Here is an 18,738-nt window from a genome sequence, read left to right as displayed (position 1 = left end):
CGGGCTCTTCAAGATCTTCCAGAAGATTGGCTGCCTTTCAAAGCTCCTGGGGATAATCACTTCCTTTCACCAGGACATGCAGAGTATGGTCTGCTTCGATGGGGCCACCTCCAATTCCTTCTCAGTCAGCAGTGGGGTAAAAGCAGGGCTGTGTTCTTGCTCCAACCCCGTTTGGGATTTTCTTCTCGATGCTGCTCCAGTATGCCTTTGTAGACTGTGCAGAAGGTGTCTACGTCTGGATGAGGTCAGATGGCAAACTCGTTCGACTCCGCCCCAAAACCAAAGCTTATGTGGTGCTCATACGGGAGCTGCTGTTTGCAGACGAGGCTGCTTTAAATTCCCACAGTTAGGAGGGCCTGCAACATCTGGTAGACAAGCCGTCCCACGCCTGCAAGGAGTTTGGGCTAACGATCAGCCTCAGGAAGACCAACATCCTGGCGCAAGGTGCTGAGTTCCCCCCAGTCATCACCATCGACAACACAGAGCTGGAGTTTGTGGACACCCTCACCTACTTGGACTCACTGTGTCAAGCTCGACTTCGCTCGATGCTGAGGTCAGCTTCAGGGTCGCCAAAGCAGCTGCTGTCATGGCCAAACTCAACAAGCAAGTGTTGAGCGAAAGAACAAAAGAAAAAAAGAAAGAAAGAAAGAACAATGACCTGTTGAGCAAAAGAACCAAGATGTGCATCTACCAAGCTTGTGTCCTGTTTACTCTCCTTTATGGCAGCAAGTCGTGGACGACCTATGCCAGACACTGGGTGACTCAACGGATTCCACCTCCGCTGCCTTCGGCATCTGCTGCACATCAGGTGGCAAGACAGAGTCACCAACACTGAGGTCCTGGAGCGTGCTGGCTCACGGGGAAGGCCATCACTGCTCATTCAGCGAAGCCTTCGATGGTTCAGCCATGCACATCGCATGGAGCCTGACCGTCTGCCAAGAGAAAACCTTATGGAGAGCTGTGGGAGGGCGTCTGTCGCATGGGCGACCTCTCCTGCGCTACCAGGACGTCATCAAGCAAGACTTGCAATCTGCACTAATCGACACCAGTGCATGGGGAGGACATCGCCAATCACCGAGATACATGGCGGCAAAGTGTCAAAGTGGGGGTTTCAAAGGCGGAACACTAGAGTCCAGGCTACAAGCAAGAGAGCGGCGAGGAAAGAACGTGCAGCCTCTGAGCAAGATTCCACAAGGCACGTCCGCACCACCTGCAACAGAGACTGCCACTCCCGGATCTGGCTACACAGTCGTACAAGATCCTGCCCAAATCGCAGCGCTAACCATCGCCTCTTCGAGACGAGGATGCCATTAAGGGTCATGGATATTTTGTCATTAAGTCCAATTTGCAAGTGTTTCAATGTGGGTTGGACCGACAATCAACTCAAGAAAATCCCACCACCAGATCCGCTAAAGGCAGTGTATTCACGAAAATTTGAGTTTGAGATCATGGAGAGCCCAAATCGATTAATTGAGATACCACGAACTTTTAACTAAAACTAAGTTTGCTGATGTCCATTCGCAGTAAGCCGAGTGGCATTTGTAATCTCTTTCTAATTAACAGTTGGATATTTACCTTTTTTACTCAGAGACTTGTTTGGAATTCTAATTATTGTTTCATATAGCATTTGGATGAGATGCTTTTGTTTGGTTTAAGCGCCCCTAACCCAAAATATTTGTTTCGCTTAAATGAATCTTTGCATCTGTTCGAAACGCATTGCGGCCTTTTTTTCATTTTTCTAACCAATCCTGCCATTTTATAGGCTTCGAAAGTTTCGAAAATCCAAGCACCTTTTGTTCACAACCAAGTTATAAGAAATTTGCCAGGAAGAGTATATTCAATGAATAGTAACCGTTTACTAACCGACTGCAAGGGCCGTACTGGGTAATATTGGCCCGAGGTGTTGACATTACGGACCGCGCGCTGCGTGGTCCGTACAAAAACGACCGAGGGCCAATATCCCACAGTACGGTCCCGAGCAAGTGAGGTTAATAAGTTGTTTATTATATGGATGATTGTTTCTTTGACAAAAGGTGGTCAAGCTCGGACTCAAGGAAGCTTTCAATTTCTCATTTTTCAAATTATTAGCTTCTGTACAGCAGAGAAGAGTGTTCATATCAGTATAGCCGTCTTCTCGTTTGTGTTTGCACTTTTCTGTTGGTTTACAAAATCGTCTATGGCCTTCCAGTTTTCGATGATCATCAAAAGTTTCTAGAGCTTCAGGATAATAAAATGTTCGTCTTAAGTCTTTATCCATCTTTGGAATCATCAAAAAATCAAACTTTTTAGCTTTTTCTGGTAGTTTTGCTGTGAAGAATGACAATAATCGCAATTTTTTCGCAGTTTTGGTTTCAAATAAAGTTGTTTGAAATTATGAATTTGTTGGCTTCGCTCCAAAACGAAAATACACGGCTTGGACCATTTCCAGGGAAACGGTCCGTACTGCAAAATCCCGACCGAGAAAGAACCAATCAGAGTGCTGGGATTTGCCCAAGACTGGCTTTGCCATATAATATATATGTATTTTTTTTCAAATTGTCAAAGACAAGACTAACGAGTACTTTTACCACCAATGGAGATCAGTATTGAATGTAATTTTTTGAAATTTATTTTGTACATATTTATTGCGACGTGAGCCACGTAAGGTGACAAAATCAATCCGAAATACCCGATAACATGTTATAAGTCTAAGAGCGACAGCGGCGGTTTATTCAATGCAAATATATTTTTATTCGACTGGCCAGCTGTTCTAGTATTCCTATGTAGCTTTTTGTAGCAAATGTCTTTCCAACTCGTTACTTCAAGCCGGAAATATAAAAAAAGGCACGTAAAGCATCTAGGTAGACAGAGAGTCTTGAAAACTTAAGTAAAAAAATTGTAATACCGGTAATCAAAAAATGCAAACCCCTCAAATATTGGCATCAAAGTACCGGATATGGAATGGGAAACCACCAGACGAAACGTCCCTAAAATACCCAAAAAATGTTCATCTAGAGACATGGCAAAGTTTCGTGCTTTTAATATGTAAATAAACAATTTTGTTCAATAACCCACTCAACTATGCAAGTTGTTTTAGTTCTAATAATATACAGGTGTACAAAAAAGTCTCCATTCTGATTGGCCAAGAGAAATGCATCTTTCAGGTAACAAAGCGCAGAAAATTCTGGGCAAAAAGACGTAACATACCAAGCATTCTCATTGGTCAACGATAAAACCAACAGAGAGCCAATCAAATGCTAGCCCTGGATGGCGCAAATTTTTTCGAGGTTACGAGATAACCGTGTGTTGCTTCTAGTTAATTACGACAGGTTTTCTGGATAAATCATTTTCTGTATTGGTAACCATATGAGTTAGAGTGCAATTTGGAATAAATAAGAAGAAGTAAATTTTTGCCAAGACGCACAAAATTGCACCAGCCTGTAGGGCAAGTGAAATTTGTAGTCTGAAAAAAAATTCTGGTGCTTATTTACTCCAAATTGCACAAGAACAATCATGTAATTACTTTTTAATATACATGAAAAATTCGAGATGGCGGTGGTTAAGGTCGTTAAGCAGAAGCAACGCACGCGTATCACGCAATCACAGAAAAATTGCGCCGTGACTTGTGCCATCCAGGGCTCGCATTTTGATTGGGTCTCAATGCAACAACTTCACCTTTAATGCATTATTTCAACTTTCTGCACTCTGTTTGCGATTAATTGACGTGGTTTCAGCCTATCAACGAGCTGAATTTTTTTCGTGTATATTATTACATAAGTGTTCACATCCCTTTTCAAGTGCAATTTGGAAGAAATAAGCACCTGTACATTTCACTCAAAGACTACAAATTGCACTTGCCTTACGAGCTCGTGCAATTTTGTTCGTCTTTGAAAAAACCTGCTCGTTCTCATTTATTCCAAATTGCACTCGAAATATTGTAATATTACTACACAGCACTAACAAAATGTAAGAACAATAGCAACGCAAAACAATGTCTTTTGTGAGCTCTGTTTTTACTGCCAGATTGCATGTACTGTACACAACAAACAACGCCTTCGTTCCAGAGGGATCCCACAGAAACGACAGACTGAGGTAAAGCCTGTACGCCGCTTCAGGGTTGGTCAAGGTTCATCTGTCGTTCACGAGCACGCACCAGTGACTCCAGAGCACGTGCTCGAAATTCAAGTTCTTTTAAATCGGCTTCCACTGCAACACTGGTATCATCAGACTGCACATTAGATGGGGCTTCTCTGCTTAACACACTTGTTCCTGCAGATGAGAATATCACCGAGTTAGGTGCAAACACACAACCATGCATTCACTTTACCATTGATGGCGAGGATGGTGATATCCAATAAAGTTGTTTCAAGGTAAAATCTTACCTTCCACAAGTTTATCAATTTCATCTTGTTTTGGAATTGCAATTATTTCCTGGAAAGTAATAATGTCCCTCTCTTTCACCTCCTCTTCTTTGTTGTTTGTAATCATATTTTCTTTTGCGTCAAGAACTCTTCCCTAAAATAAAATTAAGTGTTACCAACCAGCCCTCTACGTTGGCCATCACTGCAAAAGAGCCTTTAGTGGTTTTTTTGTCCAATAGGGGCAAAAATAGTTCTCACTATAGACAACCGAAAAGACAATCCAACAAGGGACATGCATATCAAATTTTAAATATTTTATAATATTGCGTGTGTATTGTCCTTACCACTATCACGGACATTTCCTTCTAATACATTATAACTTATTCATAGCCTGCTTGCAGGCGGTAGATGTTGTTTTGGCCACGAAACACATACCAGACGCCATATTGGAAGAGCGTGGGATAGGTCTGGGCTGGGTTACAAAACAATGGGGTGGGGAGTGGGAAGAGCTCCACCAACATTCTCTGTAGACAGTCAGCTAACAGAAACCAGAGTTTTCTTTTGTTTAACCATGGGGAAATTAACAAACACAAGCATAGTTTACAACAGCGTCCAAGTAGCTGGAATCATTACAGGTGCAATCCACAACACCCGGAAAGGGATTCAGTGACTGCAGCATTAGATTTATGTCCTGTGAAAGTACATGTAAGAACGTAATTAATTCCAACTTGAAGGTTGATCACACACTTCAGTTTAGAACAACAAGGCCAATAAAAGACAGTTTAATACAATGATTCTTCTCTACTGGTATTCCTTTAGCCCTCTGTTTTACATACAAGCAGTCCAAGACTGTAATCTCTGGGGAGACCTACCAGTAAGGCATTTAAGTGCACATTTTGCTATAGGGAGGGAGAGAGTGTTCTATGATAGTCAACCAAAATTATTAAGGTTTTTAATCACATACCGGTATAAAAACTGTGACCTTGCCATGTACAGTACTGTGCAAAAAGAATGCAAACGAATTTCGTCGAATTTTGGTTATTGTTCTCTCAAAATTTCGCTGGAATTTTGGTGGGAAAGGTGTGATTTTTCGGCCTAAATTTCAAAGAAATTTCGCTGAGCCACACGAAAATTCGAACGCAGGACGAAAATTCGAAATCTAACAACGAAATTTCGGTTGGAGTTCGTACGTACTGAAACGAAAATTCGCAAATCTAACAACAGAATTTCGGTTGGAGCTCGTACGTACTGAAACGAAAATTCGCAAATCTAACAACGAAATTTCGGTTGGAGCCCCTTACCCTTTTTATATACCATCTTTGACAGAAGAGGTACCCCTTCGTAAACCTTCCATTGAGAAATTAATAGTACTCCTTTCACAAACCTACTTAAGAACACTGCATCCCCTTTCTAGCACTTAGAATGAAGTTAATGAAAGATGTTACCCCTTATGAATACTGATTTAAGAAACTGATTTCGATTTTTTATTTTTATTTTTTTTTAGATGGTAGGGGAGGACGAGGAGTCAATCAAAACCAGTGTTAATTATTCAGCTCACGTCGAGGCGGGAGACCAAGGACGCGCATTTCAAAATATTTGATCCCAAGCGAGGTCAAAGCGGACATCTTCAAGGGGAATAGCATTGATCTGTACTTTTGGCCAGTAACATTTGACATTAATACATGATATGTTTCATGTTTCTGTTGTTGTTGTTCAAGCAATATCTCACTACATTCAGAAAGTTTAATATGATTATGATTGATTGACGATTGTAAAGCGATCAATATTATTTCGATTACACTTACCTTTAAGAACAGTAACTAGACAACAACTACCCAAAAGGTCAGTGGCGCGTTGGAGGAGGGATTAGTGTTCCGCTTAACGTCACATTTAAAGCCATCAAAACTCAAGCGACTGAAATCAAGCGTACCTAAACTAAGCAAGGCATTCAAGTTGTACTAAAAGAGGATGTCAACAAGATGAAGTAAATAATAAAGACAAAAGCGTGACGCGTTGACTGAAGTCCACCAAGCACGCGGATAGACTGTAATACGAACCCAACGAGTTTAACTTTTCACTGCTCTAACTGGCCCGTCTTGTGAATAAATCGCTAAAACAGCGATTTTCATGTACCATTCAATAAATTAAAACAGTGCAGTCATTATTAAAGGTACAGTGTACGTGTGTTCGAAATATTATAATGAAAGGCCCTTTTAAATACCTACATGTAAATGACAGATTTCCCTACCCTTTCATACACCTGTATACTTCGACTCATGAAATCCCTACTCCTTCATTTACCTGAAGGGTGCAACAAGGTACCCCTTTCGGGCAGAGATTCCGTGGGGAGGCTCTACACATGAAAACCTCCGAGCGGTTTGCATGTGTAGGTCAGTTGGAAAAGGGCTTTACTAATGTCTGTGAATGACTTTGCAAAGTAGGCAGTTTCCTTATCTTGCGTTTCGGTAAAATGAAATCTTTAGAGGGAATAAAACACTCTGAACAGGATTTTAAAAATACTGATTTAAGAATATTCTTTTGGGAGTGGGGGGGGAGACACTTTGCAAGGCTGTCGTTGTGGGTGGGAGTTACAACAACTAATCTACTGTGTACCAAAAAAGCTTTGTACAGTCATGTAAATGTTCTGGCCACTATTGGAGTTAAGATAAAAGGAAAGCAGCCAGTTCTTTTCCACTTTTTACATTTTAAATAAATAAAATACACATTTCATTGACCACTCCCCATAGGGGCTTTTCAGGGCCAATGAAACACAATCATGACGGAACAGAACATTCAACAACACCTGTTAAGAATCCCAACTGGCCAGAGGCAAACCAGTTAGCTATCTACAACTGCATGAAGGGGGTAGTTTCTAAAGAAACTGTGGTGCTGCGTCGGTGGGGAAGTAGTATACAAAAATCAACGGAGTTGATAATGTAAATTGGCCACCGTACAGAAATTCTGAAGAATTTTGAATTTAGAATTTCTGTATGGTGGCCACTTTACATTATCATCTCCGTTGATAAAACCAAATTTTGTATTTGCAAGTGCAGTTGAGAAGTTGAACCAGGGACTACTAGGAACAAATTCTACCAGTGGCCAGGACATGTCTTGAACCCGGGATCCCCGGATCTCAAGGCAAGCGTCCTAATCACTGCGCTGCACTGCACTGTTTATTACATGTATCAGGGTTGTCCCTAGTTTTCAGCGCAAGAGGTATGGCACCTTTTCAAACCGGTAAATCAATTGGTTAATGTTGGACATTCTGCAAACGATAAGCAACTTCTGAGCGTTTGCAAGCGGTAATGCAAAACATGTAAGTGTTCTTACAAGCGGTAAATTTTACCTGTTACCGCCTGATAAGGAAAACCCTGTGCATGTGTTAGTCTTGGTCAAACCAGACGTGTAGTGTAGGTGGCTAACCATGACGACTTTATTTAAACCACTGCTAGCAATTGAAAGCTAAGTTCGTCTTCTGGGTCCTACAAAAAAGCCTTTTGACTAATTAATGTACACGACATTACAAAAAATAATTATTACAATCACCTGGTTATGTCTCGTTTGCCCTTCCATGGTTTCTTTTTCTTGAGAGATTTCTGGTTCATTATCAGTGTCATCTTCAAAGGAAACCATTTGCTTGCCTTCAATAATACTTTCAATTTGCTTCTTTGACAACGTCTGAAGTTGTTCAAAACAACGTGTTTTTACTTCTGTAAAGCTGAGCTCCTAAAATGTAACCATGGGAAAACACAACTAACCATCAATGTACAGTAAATATCTCTAACCTAAGTATATTTTAAGTTCTATCTCGCTATTTGCCACTTATGTCCAGAAATGTAAATACTTTAGATGCATCCCCAATTTTGACATCCAACAAGAAGTGTCCTTTAAGTGCCTTAAGTAAAGTGAATTGTCTTTATTTCGAGACACGAGTCATGTTGAAGTTGGGAGAAGATCTGATTCAGTAGGGACATTTCATAACATTTATTGAAATCCATGAGAATCTAATTAAGGGCATTTCTGGACAATTTCTGGGCAATATATCCTCCGAACTGCTTTCCCAGCAGCTTTCTACCATCATTCCAAATGACAATGAGTTGCCTTTCACAAACAACAGTGTTTCTTGGGCAATAATTATACAAATTGACACCTACAGTACAGTGTACCTTGACAAACAAACAGTCGATAACTCATTTCTGGATTCATTTTCTCACACGTACATGTCATGTTACACTCATGAAAACAATAGCTTATGTAACCTTTACCTTGAATTAAAAAAACCATTGAACATCATGAATTATTGTTAATGTTTGATTTATTGCTTTCCACAAAATTACAAGGGGGGTGGGGGCAACATTCTGTGATACGATGACAGGCAGAAAACAATGGGTTTGGATGACGATCAATAATATTAGTATGATAGATAATTACTCCAGCTCATAGCATCATAGCATATAATGCAGCTAGCCTCAGTAATTATCTACAGTGCATGTATATCAACTATCGCTGAATTGAACCATACCTTGAGAGCATCTGGCATCATTCCCTTCACTTCTTTCTTGGGAATAATTGTAAAGAGTTGTACTTGAAGTTCTTCTCTATCATGGAGATAAGCAGACAGATGTTTCACACTGCTGGCCTTGCAGTCCTTTTTCCTCTTAATTCTGGTTTTAACTCCATCACTATCAACATCTTGTGACGAGCTGGGAGACTTGGGCTGATTTCTTTTCTTCTCACTCCTATAATGTATACATGAACACTGTGTTTGAATAAAATGGCCAGTACATTTTTGTCTTTAGTTCATAGAATTTCAAGGTTTAGTTTCCAGGAATTCCACAGTCCATATATCCCATTACAGCTGTACCCCCAAACCCTAGAGTATTACTGGTACTTCAAGCTGATTCATCTCTCATTGAGAGACCAGTATACTATTAGAGTTCTGACACCATCAGTAGTTTTAGACATTTAACCCTTTAATGCCTAAACCGGACTAAATCGACCAGACAATTTTACTCGTCAATGGGGAACTCCCAGGAGTCCACGGGTTAAACTCAGCCAGAGGTTTCCCCTAGACATGAAACAACATTTTTGTACAATAATTAGGGCTAGGACACACTTTTGGTGTTGTTTATTTATCTTCAGCACAGTGACATGTACACTGATCTGTGACCTGTGTTTTAGACCCACCACAATCATCAGTGGACTTCCAGACCCACCCACCACTACAAGATGCGCATGAGAAACAGAATCACATTTGGGATTACAATCCCTCCTCTTTGCACAAACTGTTTTTTTTTTAGCCACAGAGTTTCTGAGCACTGAATGTCAACCTTCATCCCACATTTAAGCTTAGTTCCTGCTAGTATTCTCGGTTTTCATGTGACGTCACAGCTGCTGTGTTGATCTCCTCAAACAAAAAAACGGTAGATATGTTGGTGTCCCAATTCTCCAGGAATTGAACTTTATCATTATACAAACATTTTCTTTTGTTTTTGTTAAAAAACATGGCTGTTGATCATGTGAGTGAGGGTTTGCCTAAGACCTGGAATCCGGAATCCAGAATAAAAAAATCTGGAATCTGATATAAGAACTTCAACCAAAGGCTTACACTACGGTAACTGCGAAACGAAACAAAAACAAAGCAAAAGACAGAAAGAATCCTAAATCCTTCTCAATTGCTGGCCCAGTATTATGGAACTCTCTGCCAGCTGAGATAAGAAGCATCAAGCAAACTTTAAGAAAGCAGTAAAAACAATGCTGTACCGGGAAGCCTATACTATCTGAGTTTTTGAACTAATTTAACAGTACCACACACTTAATATTTTACATTGGCGAATATGTATATTTTAAATTATTATTTTTTACTGTTTCAATTTATTAATTATATTATTTCATTTATATCTATTTGAAACATTGTACAGCGCATCGAGGTCTAGGTTGCGCTATAAAAATATGTTATTATTATTATTATTATTATTATTATTAACGCTAACCTTTGGCCTAATTAGGCCTAAACAAACCGTTTACCAATGCTAGCATTAGGCCTAAAAACGTTTGTTTAGGCCTAATTACGCCTAAGGTTAGCTTTAATGAAAATTAGTGTAAGCCTTTGGTTGAAGTTCTTATATTGGATTCCGGATTTTTTATTCCGGATTCCGGATTCCGAATTCCGGATTCCAGATTTTAGGCAAAACCAAGAATTATGTGTGAATCCAGTTGACACATCTCGAGCTCATCAGTTGAACCGTTTTCAATTTTTTAAACAAACATCTGGGCCGCCGGGCTGGCCGTGGTAAAATGCCCGATAGATAAAGTGTAAATAAACACGCTTCTGATAGACATTATTAATGTTATTTCCGAAAATTTGGGGAAAATTTCCGCCAGTCGGGTGTTTAGCAAATAGATTTTTCAGTTGACGGGTAGAAACTTCAGCTCAACTAAACGTATTAACCTGTGTTTTTTCTTCCTCTTTTTTTCTTTCTTCTTTTTTTCGGTTATTTGTGTTGATGAATCAGGTGAAACGGCTCTTTTGTCCATGCACTAAGAGAAAATGAAACACGAACTCCACACGAAGTAACAGACTTGCTTCGTCTCTGCCTGGGTAACCGCGCCTTATAACATGCGAGACTCGCGATAGCAATGAACACATTTTTCCGAACCATAACCTGGTCTTCGAGGCCCTTTTCGCGTCTTGTAAAGATTGCTAATCTATCCTACCTCATCAGTGAGAATCAAGCTTCCCTCTTTCGGTGCCATCGACAAGCAAAAATCAGCATAGCGCGCTGGAGTTTGAAATATGGTGTCCAAGATCACTTCCGCTCTCTGTGTTGGACGAGAACATGTGCTGGTCCACTCATTTCAGTCAGGGGATTTCGCCTGAGTCAACCACGATTTGCCGGGCCACTCGCAATTTTTCTTGTGAAGTTAGCCGGTCCGTTTTCAAAAGTGGTCAAGTTAGCTGCTGTTGTTGGTGGAAGGTATTGGTACACTTGTCTCTCACACCCCGGGGCATGACGGGCAAAGAGGCGGGTCTAGAACACAGGTCATATATCCTCAGTCCATAGGTCCTAGAAGTCCGTGAACCAGGCAAAAAGTTTCCCTTAGACCTGAAACAACATTTTTGTGTCTAGAGTGATTAGGGTCAGGAGACACTTTCGGTGTTGTTCATTTAACTGTAGCATATGACATGCATTTAGGCTGACCTGTGACCCTTGAGGTTTTAGATCCGCTGCCAGAGGGCAACTTAAAGAAAAGAAAGGAGAAGTGGGAAACATTAACTTGACGCATTGATACGTGGGAGTGAGACAGACGATTTTACTCATCAACGGTGGGAGGGGGGGAGGTGTCCTAGGGTGTTTGCATCCTGGTTCCCAGGGTCTCCATTGTCAAAGAGACCCTGGGGACGAGGCTGGGGTGTTTGAGGTGTCAGTGGGTTAATGAAATAGGCCACTTCGGAAATACCATAATACTCTTTGTTTGTGCCCCCAAATTTTGCATAAGCATTGTTTTTGTTTTCTCTTGGGACCATTGTAAGTCCCAAGAGAAACTGGAAACAATGCTTATGCAAAATTTGGGGGGACAGAAAGAGATTATTATGGTGTTTTCCGAAGTGGCCTATTGTTTTAAAAGATTCTTGACAGATCATGTCTGAGACACACCTATGAATACAGGGGTTTCATAATGCTGAAATTTTAAGTTAACTAGTGAGCCTTTGACGTCACTTGTCCCTTGATCCAACCCTCTGAGGTCTAATCAGTCAGTATTGAACCTGAGTAATGGTAGACTGTGAGATCCAAAACTTACATGTAGACTCAAAGAAAATGGTCTTTGGATAAAAATCAAAGCTCAAAATTTTGGTAGTCAGGTGTTGAGCAAACACACTTTGAAAATATGAAGGAAAAAAGGAAGTGATTTTTTTTTATCACAGGGGTAGTTTAAAAACTCCCAATGTGAGTACCACAAATTTCTCATAATTTTATGGAATGTAGGAGACAGTGTGGCCCGGTTGTTAGGGTGCTTGCCTGGACGTGGAGATACAGAGAGGGTGGGTTCAAGACCCGCTCTAACCAGTTGTTGAATTGATCCTGGTGGTGCCTGGTTTAACGTTTCAGCTGTGCTTGTAAATAGCCAACTGGTTTGCCCTCTGACCAGTTGGAAGTCTTATCAGTTGTTGCTTTGTGGATTCATTGGCCCTGATAAGTCCCTATGGGGAACGGTCAATGAAGTATGAGTATTAAACACTGACAAATTCTATGTTGTAATATTAGTTCTTTGCTAGCTTAATTGTTCTAGTTTTCTCAATTTTCTTTGTTTCCCACTTGTATTTTAGGTATTTTCGCAAGAGTTGGAGAAATTTGTCAAAACACCATCGCCTCAATTTGTCTAAGGGACTTACAATAGTAATTGGAGGTTTTGGTGGATTTTCTCTGGGATTTTATTTCTTCCACTTGGAAGAAACTCCAGTCACTAACAGGACACGTTTCATGCCAATATCTCAGAAGCAGATGGAAGAACTGGCAGCTAGGGAACACAAAAATTTGTTAGAAGAATTTGCAAATTGTATTTTACCAACATATCATCCTGATCATTTGAGGGTTTTTGCTGTAGCCAAGAGGTTGGTCATGGCTAATGAAAGCAAGGAAATGGAGAATTTGTCTTGGCAAGTCAATGTTGTAGACAGGGAGGAAATTAATGCATTTGTTTTACCTGTAAGTTTTTTTTAAGAAAAAACAAACACTTCAAAGCTGTAAGAAAATTATTTATAGTTTCCTTACTGCTGTGAAGTGTTTTAAAATTAATTATGCAATGGTGATCATGAAGCATTGTTATAATAATAATAATAATAATAATAATAATAATAATAATAATAATAATAATAATAGTAATAAGAATAAAAAGTAACAACACTATCCGACATTTCGGAGTCAGAGATGACCCCATTATCAAGGGGTCATGTCTGACTCCGAAACGTCGGATAGTGTTGTTACTTTTTATTCTTAATACGTTTTCTAAACCGATCCTTCTTAAAATTATAGTAATAATAATAATAATAATCAGTCTCAAGGTTATTTAGCTGAGAACTAGTGCTCTACTAATTCGTGAGACCACAAATCAGGTAAAATCAGAACAAACCAAATCTAATGTTGGTTTTTGAAAAACCTCTCAGAGCAGAGTAGAGAACCAACAAACCCACATATGGCATCAAATCCAGGAATCGATCCTGCACTGCATTGATGGTAGGTGAGTGCTTTCACCACTGCATCAGAATAATAAATTATTAATGAATATGAATTAATATTAACTAAATAGTTAATTGATATTTGAAATATTAATTAATACTCAAGTCATTTCTTCTGTGTATGGACAGAATGAATGACTTGAGTGACTCATGCCCCAGGTGCATGGTTTTCACCCACCTGACGCATAAAAAGAACATTGGCAAAGACTGTGACAGTAGAGAACATCATCATCATCATCATCATCATCATCATCATAATAACAATAATAATAATAATAATAATAATAGCACTTGACTGTCTGTGGATAGAACATCCTGAGAGCAGATGGTATTCAAACTCTGAAGGTGTAAACACTGCCTTGCCTAAGCCCCAGACCTGGGGCTTAGAGACTACAGTAGCTACAGTTACTGTAGTTCATTGTAAGGGTCTTCTGGAGGATTAGGGTGGACCCATTGACTAGGGATGCATGCATTCCTCCAGCACATCTGGAATCCCAAGATCTTTCAAAAACCCCTCCAACCAACCAGACACCACACCCAAAAGCCTGTTGATCTCCAACACCAACATCTTATCCTTCACAAGATTATGCATCATCCCTTGCACAGCCTTCTCCTCTCTATTCACTTTCCCGCTACCCTGAGCCTTAAAATCAGGAACTTCAACTCACTCCTCCCTATCAAAGACTTCTCTCATCTCCTGAAATACTCCATCTCCTCGCTACTCTAAGACCATCATCACTGGAAAAAGTAACCAACTTCTGTACACTTCGACATCTCCATCGATGCCACACTTCTTTTCCTTACCATCCTGTCCTCCAGCCCTCACCTTTCCTTCAAAACCAAAATAATCCATCCTTTCCGCAACCACTTTGACCCATCTGTCGATACCCTTGACCACCATGTCTTCCTTCTCTCCAACTGCACCTTCAGTAACTCCGAAATCTTCTTCACTCACAGACTCATCTCCTTCATCCACAACTTTCTGACTCTGTAACTACATCATCTTCACCAGAATCACACTCCTACCCACTTGCAGCATCAAATCCCATGAACTCTTCCTCATCATCACTTTCTCCGAACAACTCATTCCAATTGGCTTCGCTGATCACCATCTCTTGTGCTGCACTCGCTAGTACCATATTTTCGGGTTCCACAGTTGAAAACATGTTTACTTCTTGCTTCTCCAAGTGATGACTGTACCACTGATCTGAAATATGTAACCCAATGTTGACTTGCGATCGTCCATGATTCCAACCCCATCAGAGTCCAAGTAACCAATACAGTCCTTGGATTCACATTTTCTGTCAGAGGAGACCCAAATGCAACGACCCTCTCAGGTAGCGCATGATATGTTAAACAACAATCTAGTGTTGCTTTGAAGGCTTTGCACAACTCTTGGCCACGTTGTTCACAGCATAAGTAATGTCTGGTCTGGTCATAACTGAGAGGTACAGCAGACTGCCAACTGCTAACTGGTACAGTGCTCGAAATTAGCAGTCGTCCGGTCATTCCAGACAACCAGAAAGGTTACCAGGCGACTAGATTTTCGTAAAATGAAAAGATTGGTTGCCCGAAGAAAAGACAACGGACAACCCAGCCAAAAATAAAAAGTGAATTACCTATGCTTGTCGGTTTTCCATTGTCAATGTCCAATAGTAGTGTTAGAGTTAACAATAATGAAATTGCCGCAGTTAAAATTTTCCCGTGATTTGAATATCTGTGCCTTTTACAAAAAAATTGTCGGATAGCAAAATTCAATGTCACAAACATGTAGCTGGTAATGGATTTTGAAAATGCGACAAAAACCCCCAGACTTCCTCACAAAAAAACACAGGGACTGGTGCACACTTTGAACTATGGGTTACTCAAGCTTCAACGCAATGTGATTGCATCTCAACACATGTGCATTTTTAATCGTAGGGGATTTCCTAATGGGCAACCAAACATTTATCGGGGCAACCAAAATTTACGGGTTTAGGCGCCCAGCTTAATTTCGAGCACTGTTGGTATAGTGCTTGTTCAATGCTGCTTTCCTATTCCCCCGTTAAGTCTTGAGCTTACATCCACTGGACAAACTTCTGCAAGACCCTTTTGAGAGTAGGCTGGTTGGCCAATCCAGACTTGTCCAGATTCCATGTCCTGAATCACTTTAACACCGAGAATATGATGTACATGTATGTGTAGTTCACATGTCCTTGACTTCAAGTTTTCTTGACTTCAACCATCTGTTTATCACTTTTTGCTGCCAGCACATTATCATTCGCATGAAAAGCGATGGTATTTAAATTTCTCCTTCTCCAGCCACATAAATGCAAGGATCACTGGCTGACTGAACAAAGCTCATCTTCTTCAATCGTGTGTCTAGTTCAGTGTACTCTGTTCCAACATCTCCATGATTACTTCAGGCCATAGATGCTCTTCTTCAGCTTGCAGACCAAACCTTCATCTCCTTCAACCACAAAACCCTCTGTCTGCCTCATGTATACTTCTCCTTTCAGATCACCATTAAGGAAAGCAGTTGTAACGTCCATCTGATGTAATATCAGATCATTCTGTACAGCTACTGCTTTAACAGTTCTGACTGATTAAAGTCTCACAACCGGAAGGAAGGTTTCGTCGTAATCAACACCAAACTTTGTATCTGTGAACAAAACAATCAGCATTTGTCTTGGCTTTGAAATCCCTCTTCACTTGCTCCCAACTGCTTTCCGCTCCTTGGGCATTTCCACTGGATCCCATTTATCATTTGAGTTCGTGGGCAACGAAACTAGTCAAAGTGAAGCGTAAGGTTCAACTGCCACAAAGAATGCCGTGCCAAAATCCCAAAAACTAAATCTTCTTGGCTGTTAAGTTTGAAATAGTTGCTTGCAAGATTCAAACAGTTTTCAGTACAAGTTTATGCAACAGAAATGACATGAAAAACTCGCTAGATGATGTTTTGTCGAAATTTTAACTTAAGCGGGCTATACAGCGGGCCGTACTGTAGAATACGGCCCGCTAATTTAGCCAATTACAGCGCGCGTACTATCTGAGAGATATAATAAAATTTCTTTCTGCGTCCCAGCGACCCATTTGTCCTTGTCTGGACTTGCCAGCGCTTCTTTAACTGTTCGTGGCTCAGTTGGTTCGCAGCTTGAGATAGTAGCCCACTCGCAAAAGTAGTCACCTGCCGTTCTGTCTCTTCCAGACCTCCGAAGCACAGGCTCAGCGATTTCGTCATCAGACTTTGCTTCAGGTACCACAGGATCCCAACAATCAAATCCAATGTGCTGCATTTCATACTTTTCTTCTTTTCCTCCAGCTGCCTTGTCTATCCTCCACCTGAATTCATCAAACAAGACATCAAGACTGTACATGATTCTCTTGCATTTCGGATCATACAACCGGTATTCCTTCCTCTCAGCACCATAGCCTAGAAGCACGCACTATCTGGATTTCGCATCGAGTTTCTGTCACTCATCCTTGGGTAGGTGTGCATAGGCAGTACATTCAAACACACGCAGGTGCTCAACACTAGGTTTCTCTCTGGTCCAAGCTTGATAAGGTGTCATTCCCTCAACTACTTTTGTGGGTAACGCAAGTAGACAGCTGTGGATAAGGCTTCAGCCCAAAATCAATGAGTTAGCTTGCATCAATCAACATGGATTGTACGCCTTCAGTCAAATGTGCGGTTTATCCTCTCAGCTACAACATTCCGCTCTGGTGTTTTAGGGACAGTCAGTTCATGTCGAACGTCTTCCTTCTTCAGGAATTCTTTAAACTGCGCTGGGACATACTCGCCACCATTATCAGAGCGCAATCTCTTCAACTTTCGACCAATAGACTTTTCCGTCTGAGCTTTCTATTTCAGAAAACATGATGGGAAAACGTCACTCTTTTGTTAGCCTGCGAACGCAGACGTATCACAGGCGATCGAAAATACGTCTGCGTTCGCGGGCTACTCATTTGTTTGAGGGTGTAGACTCACACATAACACGTTTTACCATCAATTTTAAATGAATGCCAGGAAGTACTCTCCTCCACTCAAAGGCTTAGCATGCACCTTTCCACACACATCCCTGCGTACCAGGCCCAATGGCTCATCAGACCACTTTCCTCCTTTGCTTGGAAATTTTTCTCTGTGATGCTTCCCATTTGCACATTCATCACGAGAGTCAATCTCACCAGACATGTCAGAATCAAAACCATCAACCTTCTCCTGCCTGGCCAACTCCCTGGTCTGTACAGCTAGGTGACCATATTGCCGATGCCAAGTATTCTCATTGGTCTTGCAGCTTTGGTTCTTGACAGCGTGTGCTTGCTGCAAATCCAGATGACAGTTTATGTGGTACAGACCTCCTACATTGGTTGCTACAGCCATTCACTCCCCCCTTTTATATCTAGTATTCGACTACCAGTTTCACAGGAATCAATCCTCTTACAAGCTTCTGTCGCCTTGGACACACTAAACAAATGATAGGAAAGGTCAGGCACATACAGAACGTCATGCAATTTGCACCTATTTGCTTTACAACAATCAGTAGTAGCAAACTGAAATTCTTCGCCCCATCACTTCCACTGCGTTCCCATCCCCTAATGTAACTTCCTGTGTAGTTCAAGGAACAGCTTCTCGTCATGACTGTGATGGTGGGTTCGCACACAAAACAAATAAAGACAATAACACACACACGCCCCTTCCCACAATTGCGCAACGCACAAGCATGAAACTTATAACGAATATAATTTTAAAGATTTTAATTTAGAACAGGGAAAAAAAAATTCCCTTCTCTCCCTCTCCAATTCCCTTTCAAACTCTCTTTTCTCCCTTTCGGCGTCCCTTTCGTCCTGCATTATTTTCCTACGTAGTTCTAAAACGGCTAATTCTCGCTCTTGTAATTTCATCTGCTGTTCAAAGCTCAATTCATTAAGTAATCCGGTCTTATCCTCTGTAGCACTAAAGTCCAGTTCCTTTGCCGCCGCGGGACTTTCATCCCTCATAAGTCTATCCTGCATTCTCAGTTTACTTGCTAAAGTTTTCACCCCGTCTTTTCTTACAAATAAAAGAGATCTTTTCCTTGCTTCAGCTCTAAGGTCTTCCAAACACCAAGAATTATAGTCAGGACTTTTCGCAGCCATAATGCTTATAAGTGCGGCGCTCAATTGTGTCTGAGGTGTGTGTTA

The 18,738-nt window shown here is 40.9% G+C and overlaps 2 protein-coding genes across 3 annotated transcripts in view; one reads left to right on the top strand and one right to left on the bottom strand.

The window, feature by feature from the left end:
- Nucleotides 1-2,997: 2,997 nt before the first annotated feature.
- Nucleotides 2,998-11,197, bottom strand: LOC138024272 (caspase activity and apoptosis inhibitor 1-like). Of its 2 annotated transcripts, none has more exons than XM_068871429.1 (5): nt 11,058-11,197; nt 8,863-9,079; nt 7,887-8,066; nt 4,362-4,494; nt 2,998-4,248 (listed from the first exon to the last, which is right to left on the bottom strand). In XM_068871429.1, the coding sequence occupies exons 1-5, from the start codon at nt 11,060-11,062 to the stop codon at nt 4,091-4,093; spliced, it is 693 nt and encodes a 230-aa protein (XP_068727530.1). In that variant the 5' UTR covers nt 11,063-11,197; the 3' UTR covers nt 2,998-4,090. The 2 variants fall into 2 exon arrangements, with proteins under 2 accessions (XP_068727530.1, XP_068727529.1); XM_068871428.1 differs by lacking the exon at nt 11,058-11,197 and adding an exon at nt 10,792-10,936.
- Nucleotides 10,955-18,738, top strand: part of LOC138024245 (metalloendopeptidase OMA1, mitochondrial-like) — a 24,579-nt gene continuing 16,795 nt past the window's right edge. Inside the window, exons 1-2 of the mRNA XM_068871385.1 lie at nt 10,955-11,317; nt 12,670-13,048. Of these exons, the coding sequence (XP_068727486.1) occupies nt 10,980-11,317; nt 12,670-13,048 (717 nt within the window). The 5' untranslated portion in view covers nt 10,955-10,979. The remainder of the gene's footprint in view (nt 11,318-12,669; nt 13,049-18,738) is intronic.

The sequence above is a fragment of the Montipora capricornis genome, chromosome 11, assembly GCF_036669925.1.
Source record: "Montipora capricornis isolate CH-2021 chromosome 11, ASM3666992v2, whole genome shotgun sequence".
In the NCBI taxonomy this organism is placed as follows: domain Eukaryota; kingdom Metazoa; phylum Cnidaria; class Anthozoa; order Scleractinia; family Acroporidae; genus Montipora; species Montipora capricornis.
This window is presented reverse-complemented; position numbering and strand designations above follow the sequence as displayed.